This window comes from Dermacentor albipictus, chromosome 1 (assembly GCF_038994185.2).
Source record: "Dermacentor albipictus isolate Rhodes 1998 colony chromosome 1, USDA_Dalb.pri_finalv2, whole genome shotgun sequence".
NCBI lineage: Eukaryota > Metazoa > Arthropoda > Arachnida > Ixodida > Ixodidae > Dermacentor > Dermacentor albipictus.
In genome coordinates this window covers 449,034,082-449,048,213 of record NC_091821.1, presented here as the reverse complement: position 1 = coordinate 449,048,213, position 14,132 = coordinate 449,034,082, and the positions used below count along the sequence as shown (strand labels likewise).

General features: G+C 44.5%; 1 protein-coding gene across 5 annotated transcripts in view; it reads right to left on the bottom strand.

Annotated features, from left to right (window-relative positions):
• The window catches only part of LOC139054757 (phospholipid-transporting ATPase ABCA3-like), an 89,241-nt gene extending 76,849 nt beyond the window's left edge, over window positions 1–12,392 (bottom strand). For all 5 annotated transcript variants that reach the window (XM_070532343.1, XM_070532347.1, XM_070532344.1 and 2 more), the window contains exons 1-4: window positions 12,325–12,392; window positions 6,684–6,974; window positions 1,780–2,061; window positions 688–776 (exon numbers count right to left, since the gene is read on the bottom strand). In XM_070532343.1, the coding sequence (XP_070388444.1) occupies window positions 688–776; window positions 1,780–2,061; window positions 6,684–6,969 (657 nt within the window). In that variant the 5' untranslated portion in view covers window positions 6,970–6,974; window positions 12,325–12,392. The remainder of the gene's footprint in view (window positions 1–687; window positions 777–1,779; window positions 2,062–6,683; window positions 6,975–12,324) is intronic.
• Between the last annotated feature and the right edge of the window lie 1,740 nt (window positions 12,393–14,132).

Here is a 14,132-nt window from a genome sequence, read left to right as displayed (position 1 = left end):
CAGCGCCTTCTAGCAGCCTTCCGTTTGCCATCTTTTGGAATGTACGTGGCACATGGGCAGCCACTGAAGATGGTTGCCATGCACACCGGTGTTAGGGTGTACACACTAATCGCGTATGGTTTAAACCCAAGGGGAAATGATTTTGGGAGCTTATAGGCAACGCTCGTAATGCGCAAATGAGCACCGCATCGACGGCCACAGTGAACACACGGCCAATCGTCTAGCCTATCATCTACCACAATACTTGTAAGGGGTAGTCCTTTCCCACTACAGAACAGTGATCTCGAAAGGGCTTATCCCAGCGAGGCGTTGAAGTAAGAAGCATTCAGAAAAAAAGTAACATGTGACAGGGATGAGTAAATTGACAAGGCGTAACATTCCACGATAACATTCACGGTCTCAGCCAATAAGTCCGTAAGGGCAGAGTACCTTACAACTGAAAGACGGAGTTTATTTTTAATAAACGCATGTAGCCGCTGGAGACGACAAATATTTTCCTGAAGGGGTAAGTGGCAAATATTCGAAGAAAATATATCGCTATGAGCTCGCAATGCACGGACGACACCTTAAGTCAACTAGTAGATGGGTCTGAGCGAATCGTTGCATTTTTAAATAAAAGGCGGGTTATTTTAGCAATCCTTGTTAATTTGGGATTAGTGAAATATTTTACGAGAGGAAAATACGTACTGTGTACCATTCCTTCTTGATTCGGGCGTTTCGGTCTACGAGAGTAAGGTGCTCAGTGTCAATCCAGACCTGTGCTTTCTGAATGAGCTCTAAAAAGAAAGAATACATGCGGTAAGGCATGCGCCAGTTCTATATCGGCTGTTGAATTAGCATTCGCACAAGCACATATGCCAATATCAACCATATTCATTTTTATGAACGCGGTAAAACATCCATTTCCTTTTTCACTTATTCAAGCTCTCTGCTCTGGCATTATTTCGCTGCACCCAAAGCAAGACACAAGAAAGGTGAGAGAAGCAAAGCAAATGAATGGCGGAAATGAGGAAATGGCGTAGTTCCTTGTGTGCTTGATGCGAAACGAAGCAATAAATTACTAAAACTATGAAACTGGCTAAAGGACGTCCTATTGGGTCTCTGTAGTGCGCATTGCTTATCTCGACAACCAGGTAAAAATGAACACGACCTATAGGCTGGTAACGTACTGATTCATATTGCTAAATTATAGTCCTTTGCAATACTTGAAGTGCACCGGCTTAAAAGACCGTTCATAGTGTCCCTGTGCATAGTGTCCCTCCCACACACACTCAGTGCTTACTCTCTTCCTTTTTTCCTGTTTCTATTCCCTTTTCCCCCACCCCCAGTGTACGGTAGCAAACCGGATGCTCTTCTGGTTGACTTCCCTGCCTTTCCTATCCTTGTTTTCTCTCTCTATACTCCTTTCTTGGAAAAGTCTAACACCACTATGCATTGTACCTGAAATATACGGAACAGAAACTTGGAGGTTAACAAAGAAGTGTGGCAAGAAGATAAGGACAGCGCAACGGGTGATGGAATGCAAGATGTCGGTCGAAAAACTATGCTGGGGGCGAAACAGAAGTTTGATTAGAGCAAATCGGGTGCGGGCAGAGGCGTACGCGCGCACAGCGCCTGTTTCATTCGTTGGCCTATTCGGCAGAACAGCCAGGCCGCCGCACCCACGGTCACGGAACCCGGCGAGGTTGGCATAGAAAACCTTCGCTTTTAATAAATAATCTGCGACGCCACGAACCGCATAGACGCACAGCGACCATCAGAGGGGGTGGTCCAACTTACTCTCCAGGTAAGTCGGCTCTTGGTCACCAAATTCTACGGGCTCCTTGAACCCCACCTTGGGCAAGCCACCAGCAAACATGTGTAGCGTGTAATTCAGCGACGGGAAGCCGCTGCTGCCGTTCGGCTTGATGCCGTCGGAGGGAGCACGACCGTGGAAGCTGACGCAGAGTACGTAGTCTCGCTCGTATGCCTCGCGCACCTGGCCTCTGCACACGGCGCGCAGTTCCTGCTCACTTCGCACGGCCCTCACAGGACTGCGCACGTTTAGGTACTCGAAGATCTCTGCAAACGTACACACCGGAAATGAAACTCTTTAAAAAAATTGTAGGCACAATGAAGGGAGGAGGAAGAAAAATTAATCTAGAAAACAACGCAGTGTTGAGAGTGAGCAGGCCGATAACAGAATCCTGAAGTACACGTTTTTTGGCTGTTCGGTTCCTATTGCTGAGTAGACTATAAAATAATTATGATTGCTTAGCGCAAACAAGGAAATACGGAAGAAGACAAGCGGAGGTCTTCCTTTGTCCTCTTGCATGGTTCCTTGCTTGCGCTAAGCGGCCATAATTATTTATGAGTGCTCCCCTTGTCCCCTTCCTCCTTCCTCGTTTGCGCTAAGCGACCTCAATTGTTTATGGTCTACTGAGTGATAATGGAGTAATAAACGTGAGCTTATTTCTAGGTGAGCATAAATTAGTGACATGCGTATTCATTGACGAGGTTCGTCTGAACGTTCCACTATTGCGATATCAATTATACGGATGCTCGGGGCTTGTTCACGCCATTGGTGCTGCCACCGTGCTGTAACGACTTCGATGGTGCATGCGCGGCCTGCGCGTGGAGAGTTGAGAGGTCTGCCGAGACGCGCGAGGCGCACAGTGCGTTTGGATGCAAAATTGACAAAGTCAAGCCGACTCACCGTCGAACTCCCCTTAACCAGCTCTGAAGCAAGCTGTGTGTTACTGTTACTGTGTTACTCTGCAGGATAGCTGGGGCAGCATTCCACCTTCCGCTGCTGGCATGAACATTGTGCGTTGGGCTGGGAAGAGTCGTGTACATGAACGCGGATATGAATTTCATAGTGGAATGGACAGTGCACTTCTAGCCGCAAATGCTGATGGTATTTTTTTTTTTTTCGTTTCACGTCCTGCACTATGGAGATGCGCCTATAGTGTACTTTGCAATGTCTGTGACGTGGCTGTCGGTGAGAGGAACATTCAGGAGAACGTTAAACAGCCTTCATTTCCCTTTCAGTGATGCATCCTGGTGATGATGCGACGCAGCCTGATTGAGTGCCGTCACTGGGAATTCGGTTTTGAGCGTTTTAATTATTGATAAAAAAAATGACCGCCCAAATTATTTATCACTGAAATATACCACAACTTACTTGCGCATTTTCTTAGCCTGTGAACTTTGATCGTTCGTTCTGACGTAAGATTTTACCGTCTCCACGTTGGAGGCTAGAAAGGCGGTAAACGCTTATGACATTGTCCAGCATCTCCGTTTACGTGGTAGACACCAAGTGGCATTGTGACCAAAGGTAGTTCACAGTAACCAGGGCGTTGGAGAGAACGCGCATGACTGGTCTAATTGATGAAGTGTCATAAGAGTAACTAACAAGCAAACAATTTGTGCTTCCGAAGAGTGAGACGTCCTTACGTAGTTTCGCTAGTTTTGACGTATATTTGCTTATTTTCTTATGACGTATATTAGCGAAAACGTTTTTCTAATGTATGAAGTATGCCTCGCGGGTGCGACACAAACGTTTGTCTTTAGGTCACGTATACGTTTCTTTTCTTGTGTTAATTCAACTACATGAAGCAAGCTTTTAGACACGATGCGAACTGAATGATAAAAACTCACGTGTATTTGGATTTAAATGCGCAACATAGAATCCCAGCTGGTCAAAATTGATCAGGTGTCCCCGTTTATGGTGTGCCTCAATATAGCTGCTTTGGCACGTAGGAGCCTCGAATTTGTGTTTCATGAGCTTTTATGCCCTAGTTCAAATGTGAGCAAGGTAGCGCCTGTTTAATATAGAAACAATACGTACATCCTCTAAACAACATAACACTCGCGCTTCATGTCAAAGTCTCTCCATACCAGTCACAGAGTGCCGTCTAAGGCCAGCACAACTAAACGCGGAAACAAAAATAACGACAAAAAGGGAGGATATGGCTATCAATCCCTGTTATTCGGCTTGCAAGTATAAACAAAAAAGCATGTTTCCTTTTGAACGTACATATCTGAATCTACATAATGCTTGCCAACCAATGATGAGAAAAGCACACGCCACAAAAGCAATTAGGGTTACTTCACACTGTGCGAATAAAAAAAAAAACGTTCGGAGGGGATTCTCTTTCTAGTTGGCCTCGATGAAAGGCAACTTCTTCCTGAGTGAGTTGGGGATTAGAATGCGGCGGAATCACTGCTCACGGGGCTTTATCGCTAGATGCCGTTCGTGAGGGCAGTTGGAGGAGCGTCAGAGTACTTAACTTTTTTTATTCGTCATCTGCGCTACCATACCAAATGGTTGATCAACACGCGCCAACGCGAACAACGAACACTTTCAGACTACACTGCCGTCGCGATCGGCCGACATATTCAGACGGCACGATCTCGGGGATCGACTTCTATGAAAGCGGTGAGAAGCACACACTTCCGATAAGGAAAACTGAGAGTCTCTCGCAAAGGAAGACACTGTACTAAAAAAAAGAGGGAAACGATGTAATTGCACGCGTTGCAATGCGAGTTTTGCTCGCGTCTTACATTTGCCGAGGCCATTCTACGATTTTAGTTGCTCGGCTGCCCAAGGACGCTTCCAACTCGCAAGGCATCTGTTCATTCATTCATTGTAGAAAGCAATATAAAACCATAGGCGCGTTTGCATATTGATAGATATTTTAAAAAAGAATATGTTGATTGCCCAGCCTAAAGAAATGCTTCCGAGAACATGTAGTGCGCAGCTGCTTCGAGTGATAGTTACCATTGCAAAGGAGGTACGATGCATGTATGCCGATAGAACAACGACTAGAACGAAAATATTACTTGAGCATGTAAATTAATACGCCGCCCGGCAATACGTGTCCCTCGTAACCCACCGTGCAGTTCAGGAAGATTGAGCCTCTCAATTTCTTTGAAATAATTGGCATGCCTGTTCATTTATCCATGTCTGCAAGAACAGTACAACGCCTTACAGGCGTTGGGGTCGTCAGAATCTTCACAACTTGCCTGTTTCTACGTTTCATATCATGCTATACAGAACCGAGTAATGCGCCGAAACTGATGGAGAAGGAATAAGCGGGCAAATCGATATATCTGTAAGATGGGTAAAAGTAGTATATAGTTACGAAAGTGAAATATTGGAATGGAACCGGCGAATACAGTTTTCTTAACCTTCATGCACTTAAGTGTAGTTTCAATCCCCAGTTTCTAGACACGAACGGTATAGCCAAACATGGCTTTACAGAAATATTTACAAAAGCAACAGTCATAGACATATACGCCCGGTCATAGACAGGACGTCTATAGACACAGACGTCATGTCGTTGTGAGCGCAAATGTTTAATAAAAACCATAGACATGACGTCTATAGACATAGACGTCATGTCGTTCTGAGCGCAAAAGTTTATTAAAAACCATAGACATATAGGTTGGCGTGAGGAAATTCTGAATTTTCTCGTTCAAAAAAGAAGTCCCATGCATGCAATGTTCTTTTGTTGGTATCTACGTATGTTTTGCTTCTTAGATGGTGAACTACCGTCATTGTTCTTTTGTAGCACAAGCATCCTGCAATTATCGCTCAGGTGTTGATTATTTCATAATACGTAGACGGCAGTCTACAGTGTCTATACATGGCAGACAACTGTTGCAAGTGATGCAACGAACGACCGTAATTTCGCTCAATCTGCTGTCGCACGCTTTTTGCCAGCGTTCGCTCTTCCGGGCTTTGTCGTCAGTGGTCCCATCACGAACACGAAATCCCTGTGCGAGCCATATGAATAGGCTCCGACCGGGGTTGAAATTAAGTGAACTTACTTTAGATGGGGGTGTAACAACAAATATTCTAAGGTCGAATTCACGGAGTTTTCCCTTACTTGCTTCGGTGGGTTAGCGGCTAAGCACGAGGTCGCGGGACGAAAACCCGGTCGCGGCGGCCGCATTTTCATCATTGCAGTATGCAACAAAATTTCCGTTAACCATGCATTGCTTGGACGTTAAAGATTCCCAGGTGGTCAAAATGAATTCCGAATCAACCGCTACGGCTTGCCTAATAATCTAGTCTTGGTTTTGTCAGGTAAAGCGTCAAAAATGATTGAAGTATACCAGCAGATCTTCCTGTTTTCATGTGCTTTCTGGTATTTCTAGGCCGCCTTCCTCAGAAATATGCGCGAGAGCAAAGTTTGTTGAGACCAATGTGTGTGTGTGTGTGTGAGTGTGTGTGTGTGTGCGTGTGTGCGTGCGTGCGTGTGTGTGTGTGTGTGTGTGTGTGTGTGTGTGTGTGTGTGTGTGTGTGTGTGTGTGTGTGTGTGTGTGTGTGTGTGTGTGTGTGTGAGATGTTCGTACAATGCCATTTAAAGCATTCACTCTCGTTTTTTTTAAAGAGACCTATTCCACATTGATTTCCTTTTTTCCTTTGATTCCTTTTTCCACATTGATTTCCACTTATTTCCTTTTAAGCATGTTATGTTTCCTGAAAGTACAGTTTTATTTTTTTCGAACATTGTACTTTTACATTCTCTTTTAAGTGTGGGAATGAAGTTTACTTAGGGGCCCTGATCTACGCCTCGCTAGTGTCGGTCCGCCTTTGTGCGTCCTAACTCTCTCTTTGCACTGCAGTCACTGTCGGCAATGATGGCCGACTAGCCCTGTAAATATAACCTGTCCTGCTTTAGGTCGACTCCCACCTGTCCTCTTCCGGTACGACGAGAGCAGATCCTCGGCGTACGCGGAGGGCGGTTCGTAAACGACAGCCACCGGCCACTCGTTGGGGAAGGCGAACCGCGCAGGGAACAGTCTTGCCGTCGTGAAGTTGCCAAGCTCGGAGGGCCTGGGTGCTGTGCGACCCACTTGGGTGAAGCAAGCCACGGTGGCCAGTAGCTCAAGGATGGAGGCACACCAGTGCCTGCGGAGCATATGAATGGCCACACGATGCCACAGGACGAGCCGCGCCTGGACGAGGAAACGCTGCATGGTCTCTGCATTAAACGAAGTGTTTTGCGGCGTCATTGCAACTGCTAAAAATTTCGTCGTCCTTAGGCAGAAGTTACGCTAGGTCTTCACGGCCTTCCCCGCGCCTTCCGCAAGCGTGCGGACGGTCGCAAAACTTACTGCATATGTGACACACAGGTGCACCAATTTTGCTTTATATTGAGTCAATACTTGTCGCAGACACGTGAAATAATTCGGTTTGCATTGTGTACGCATGGCGCTATGTAAACAGAAATTTGTGCGTCTGTGTGCGAAATACAGAGTAAGTTTTCCGCCCATCCCCACACATGTGGAAGGCGTGCGGTAGGCCGTGATGATTGGGCGTAAGTTGATCTTTAAAGTAATAGATAGCTTTAGATTAATATAGGAAGGCAGCTTGCCTATCCTAGAAAAGAAGTCTGCTTAGGTTTTGCTGGCACGCATGCGACTTGTGTACGCAAAAGAAACGCAAGCTTTTTGCGTTCCCTGATGTGAAACTACTGAATAATACAGAAAAAAATTCATGATTGCTTGCTTGCTTGATTGATTGATTGATTGATTGATTGATTGATTGATTGATTGATTGATTGATTGATTGATTGATTGATTGATTGATTGATATTCAAGTGCATAGGCCTATTTAAAGCTATTGCGAGAGTGGGTACAAATGTAATGCACTGGAAAAGAAAAATGAGGCAGTATAGTCAACCGAAATACATTATTGGGCTGCTCACAACATCATTGCAGTTCCTTAAAAAATTGCACAGTTGCTCTGGCAGACCGATTGGGAATTGCGTTCAAACGTTCCTCAACTCCCAGAAAAAACAACTGTGTTTGAAGCTGTTAATGCATGCAAGGAAAGGAAGGAGAGTGAGGCTACGGTATAGCCTTGATAAAAAAACACTGACAAACGCGAAGCGAGCAAGAGCAGATGTAAAAGTTCGTCAATAATGGATTGAAATAGTTTTATAGATACAACGCGCAGCCTAGTGGTGCGAATACAAAGATGTCTGGGTTGACGAAGGTAGGAAATCCTGATCTTAACGATGACGGAAGAAACAACCCGCTTTCCTCTGTTCATATTCAATTTTGTGGACGCTACAACACATATTTTTTTTTTGGCGCACCAAAGAAGGTAAAAATATGGCGAATAAGTGATTTATGCATTGAGATTGAGTGTTGCAATAAAGTTCAATGTAAGCAACAAAATTTTTAATGCATTTTTTTCATAATGCCGAGAGTTTTGCATAGTGTGTGTGGAGATAACCACTAGGTTCTTGTATTGAAATGTTGGGTGCAATACCCCGTTTCTCAGCACGTATTGATGATGCAAATGAAAATGGCTGTTCGTGAACGACATTGCAACACCTTTTATTGGAGGTTATTATGCATCTGCCAATCCCTGCACAATACGCAGAATAACAAGCTGAAAGTTGGTTATAACGCAGCGCGCTGAAAATCAACAACGACAAATGCTTTCATCTCCAAGGTGAAATGACATCGCGAGGTGTTCTTGGTTGTGTGTGATAACCGATTGAAGACGCTTGATTGTTTGAAGTGGCTAGCGCGTCGGTGGGCAAGAAAGCTGCTAGGAACAACGTAGCCATTTAGAAATTGGACATAGTCGATGGAATGCGGCTTTCTCCCAGGACAAAAAAAAAAGAAGACAGAAATCCGTTTGAGAGTGAAGTAGGTTCACTTAGGATGAAGGACTACGCATCCCAAATCAGGAACATCTCAAATGCAGTCTCTTCGTGAGAGGTCCCGCTTTAAGCGTTGCCGAATCACGCCACTTACCATAGTTTTATGCCTTGCAATGTTTACACACTGCACCCGCAGCACTAACGTCAGCGTCGCGAGGGCATTTATGCATACATAAACAGTTTTCATGCTTCAGTTGTATCAGAGTAAACACTCATGCCAGGTTTTATCGATCCCTTTGAGCTCCCGGTGCGTTTGGTCGCGCTATCAATGATGCATCAAAAGCCTGTAATGCAAAGTGAGAAGCCCCAGTGCAGCTCTGCTTCCATATGCATAGGCGCCGCACTAAAAGGTGCCATTTAGAGCTTGGCGTAAGAGCTCGGTCCCCACGAAAAGCTACGGAAAGTTTCTCATTGATGGCAGATGGTCCCTTCTCATGAATAACTCTTTTAACTTCAGCAAATCCTGTTCAAGAAACGTGTGCTGTGTGCTTCAGAGATTAACAAACATTCACTTTGCAAAGCAAGCAGTGGGGAGGTCTAGCGTACCTCTTAGTCGGCAAGCGAGTTTCCATAAAATTTTTACCAGAAAAAGGCTCTTACGATCAGTAGCTTGCTTTATACATCAAGAAGACATGGCTCATATTCACATATAATTCCCAAGCCATGATCCCATTCAAAGCAAGCATGAGTGTTACAAAAAAGAACTAATTCCATGACGTGTAAATACACACGAAGGCGGCAGAAAACTGAATCGTAGCGGAGATGAACTTCGGAGAAAATTGATCACTCTCACGTCGTTATTCCTTCTTCCGCAAGCGGGATAGCCGAAAGTGGAGGTGGAGGTGCCCGAACGGCGAGATTAGAAATGAAATAGACTTCATACTCTTCGCTAACACTGGCATCATACAAGATGTGGACGTGCTCGGCAAAGTACGCTGCAGTCACCACAGGATGGTAAGAACTCGAATTAGCCTAGACATGAGAAGGGAACGGAAGAAACTGGTACATAAGAAGCCGATCAATGAGCTAGTGGTAAGAGGGAAAATAGAGGAATTCCAGATCAAGCTACCGAACAGGTATTCGGCTTTACCTCAGGAAGAGGACCTTAGTGTTGAATCAATTAAGGACAGTCTTGTGGGCATCATTAAGGAGTGTGCAATGGAAGTCGGTGGTAACTCCGTTAGGCAGGATACCAGTAAACTGTCGCAGGAGACGAAAGATCTGATCAAGAAACGCCAATGTATGAAAGCCTCTAACCCTACAGCTAGAATAGAACTGGCAGAAATTTCGAAGTTAATCAACAAGCGCAAGACAGCTGACATAAGGAAGTAAAACATGGATAGAATTGAACATGCTCTCAGGAACGGAGGAAGCCTAAAAACAGCGAAGAAGAAACTAGGAATTGGCAAGAATAAGATGTATGCGTTAAGAGACAAAGCCGGCAATATCATTACTAATATGGATGAGATAGTTCAAGTAGCTGAGGAGTTCTATAGAAATTTGGACAGTGCCAGTGCCACCCATGACGATAATAGAAAAGAAAATAGTCTAGAGGAATTCGAAATCCCACAGGTAACGCCGGAATAAGTAAAGAAAGCTTTGGGAGATATGCAAAGAGGGAAGGCAGCTGGGGAGGATCAGGTAACCGCAGATTTTCTGAAGGATAGTAGGCAGATTGTTCTGGAGAAACTGGCCACCCTGTATACGCAATGCCTCATGACCTCGAGCGTACCGGAATCTTGGAAAAACGCTAACATAATCCTAATCCGTAAGAAAGGGGACGCCAAAGACTTGAACAATCATAGACCGATCAGCTTACTGTCCGTTGCCTACAAAGTGTTTACTAAGGTAATCGCAAATAGAATCAGGAACACCTTAGACTTCTGTCAAGCAAAGGACCAGGCAGGAATATGTAAAGGCTACTCAACAATGGACCGTATTCACACTATCAATCAGGTGATAGAGAAATGTGCGGAATATAACCAACCCTTCTATATAGCTTTCATTGATTACGAGAAAGCATTTGATTCTGTCGAAACCTTCGCAGTCATGGAGGCATTACGGAATCAGGGTGTAGACGAGCCGCATGTAAAAATACTGAAAGATATCTATAGCGGCTTCACAGCTACCGTAGTCTTCCATAAAGAAAGCAACAAAATCCCAATAAAGAAAGGTGTCAGGCAGGGAGATACGATCTCTCCAATGCTATTCACAGCGTGTTTACAGGAGGTATTCAGAGACCAGGATTGGGAAGAATTGGGGATAAAGGTTAATGGAGAATACCTCAGTAACTTGCGATTCGCTGATGATATCGCCTTGCTTAGTAACTCAGGGGACCAACTGCAATGCATGCTCAATGACCTGGAGAGGCAAAGCAGAAGAGTGGGTCTAAAAATTAATCTGCCGAAAACTAAAGTAATGTTTGACCGTCTCGGAAGAGAACCGCAATTTACAATAGCAAGCGAGGCACTGGAAGTCATAAGGGAATACACCTACTTAGGGCAGGTAGTGACTGCGGATCCGGATCATGAGACGGAAATAATCAGAAGAATAAGAATGGGCTGGGGTGCGTTTGGCAGGCATTCTCAGATCATGAACAGCAGGTTGCCATTATCCCTCAAGAGAAAAGTGTATAATAGCTGTGTCTTACCAGTACTCACCTACGGGGCAGAAACCTAGAGGCTTACGAAAAGGGTTCTCCTCAAATTGAGGACGACGCAACGAGCTATGGAAAGAAGAATGATAGGTGTAACGTTAAGGTATAAGAAAAGAGCAGATTGGGTGAGGGAACAAACGCGAGTTAATGACATCGTAGTTGAAATCAAGGAAAAGAAATGGGCGTGGGCAATACATGTAATGAGGAGGAAAGATAACCGATGGTCATTAAGGGTTACGCAATGGGTGCCAAGGGAAGGGAAGCGTAGCAGAGGACGGCAGAAAGTTAGGTGGGCGGATGAGATTAAGAAGTTTGCAGGGACGGCATGGCCACAATTAGTACATGACCGGGGTTGTTGGAGAAATATGGGAGAGGCCTTTGCCATGCAGTGGGCGTATCCAGGCTGCTGCTGCTGCTGCTGCTGCTGCTGCTGCTGCTGCTGCTGCTGCTGATGATGATGATGATGATGATGATGATGTCGTCTCACTTGTGTATTCTTTGATTTGAAGACACGAAGCAACGAAAGTAGGTGGCATTCCATTTCGGCCTACGAGAATTTATGTTGTTGCTTACGAGAAATATTTCGTCTATATTCAGTACTAAAAGAAAACATACGGATGTTATCATGCAAAAGATAGCATTGCCATGACAAATTGAAAAAACTGTGTTTTTAACTTTTATTGTGCCGCTCTTTCAAGAGAATCATGCAATTGCTTTTTCGCCCGCTGAAATGACTTGTCAACAAATTTCTTGATTAGTAACTAAATAAAGCATCATGCAGAAATGCTCTTCTCTGGGTGATACATGATAAAAAATGTGTGTAATGCGGTCGTTCTTCAAGTGTCATTCAATGCCTAAAACAATCTGATCGCCCGTTATCTGTTTAGGCTCAGTAGGCTGCAAACAGCACATGAGTATGCGAAGGCATGCATTGTTACATTGCATGTTGTTTTTAGGTAAAACGAGTCACAATATGACACAGGTTGTGCGCACACTCACGTCAAAGACGGCGTCGTTGCTTGATTGCTGGGGCCACTGTTGCTGTTGGCTTAGTGGCAGATACTCATGCTGATCATAATAATGATGATGATGGCAAAGTCAGTAGGGTAGTACCCACTAAGGGGAATTTGCCAAAAATTATACGTGACCTTCACTATTCTCTTTGCTAGGTTAACCATGAACTAATGTATTGCCCTTGATGAATAGACGGAAAAAAGGAAGGAAAGAAAAGATAGCATGGTATCACCTCAGCCTCGATAACTTTCTCCTTGAATGAACAATGACAAAGAAATCTGTTAAACAAAAAAACCGTAAGCATTCGATAAAATTTCCACTGATCCAACTTTGTATTTCATATTTGCTCGAGTTGTTCGTTATTTATTTTTTAATAATATTTACCAATATTTATTTATTATTACTATTATTCATTGAACGATTACATTTTTACAGTGCCACTCGCGTCTTTAACTATGGGGTTGGGGGTGGACATTGCAGTTACCCATCATAATTTGAGGTGATGATGACCATCAAGTTCGGCACTTGTTGCTATGACTTCTAAACATTGTCCATGCCCACAAGGGGGATTCGCCGCACATGAGTAGATGTAAACTAGGAGTAGAAAAATATTTGGTGGGATTCGCAAAGGAATTCATCCATCCAGGTATCAACGCTCAGGGAGAGAGTAGAACATTAGTGTTCAAGGGCAGGCCAAATCATTGCAGTAGGATTTGCAAAATCGTTCTTATTAGAAAGCAGTTAGGACGACAATCTATTAATACTTAAGTGGGAATGTTCCTATTGCAGTGTGATAGAAGCTAAAGAGCAGACAAGCAAGTTCTGACCGCGTAACAACAATATAAGTAGGCTGCTACAAAGAAACGCCCTTACCATTCAGCTAACTTTTCTTTTATTTCTCGTACGCGCAGCAATTATTGCAGATAAATAATGCTCGTAGTGTGGTAAAGACCAAAAGCAGAAACTACCCGAGTATAGCAAGACTGCCGAGGGCTAAGCGCAATACGAAACAAAACACGTCTAAAGCCCAGAAAGCTACACTGGTCAACTCAAAAGAGAAGACTGAAAGTGAACGTGTTCTCAATGGCTGCTCGCCTTGCAAGCGAGCACCGTTATCATTTGCATCTCTGCTCCTATACAAAACCGGCCGAAGTACGTGTGTCGAAAGTTGTCATAAGGAAGCAATAATACATCTACTGGACACTGTCCACATAGCGAAACGCCGCTCGTGTATACTCGAAGACTACCTTCTGTAGCAGTCAAGGCAGAGGTACAGGGGCAGAGCTTCCACACGTGTATTACTGCGTCGGGTATCCTGGCAGCTTATGACAGCGATTTTGATTTGTTTGAAGACATACTCAAACAGCACAATCGCTTTCATGTGCCACAGCTTTACATGTGTCAAATCACTGAAGAGAAAAGAAGAAAAAAAATACTGGACTTTAATGCTCATTGTTGCCTTCAGCCTTTATTTACGGTTGTCAAGAAAATGTCTACGTTCTCTCTTACCGACATCAGACTAACTCAGGCGAGAATACAAGGGAAGCACCCTGTAAGTCTTCGCCTAGTGGACACGCCCATTTTGTCTGCCACTGAAGCGCTGATTGGCCGTGGCGTCTGGTTGCAGCGGTGCACAGCCCAGCCCAGCCAATCACAACTTCAACAGCAGACCAAGTGGAGATGTCCGCTAGGTGGACTCTTAATACCTCGCCAGCGCTCTCGTGCAAGCTTTGGCTCCGTAGCTTAGCCTCCATCACCACAGAAAGTTGTCCACGAGTGTAATTACATTCTTA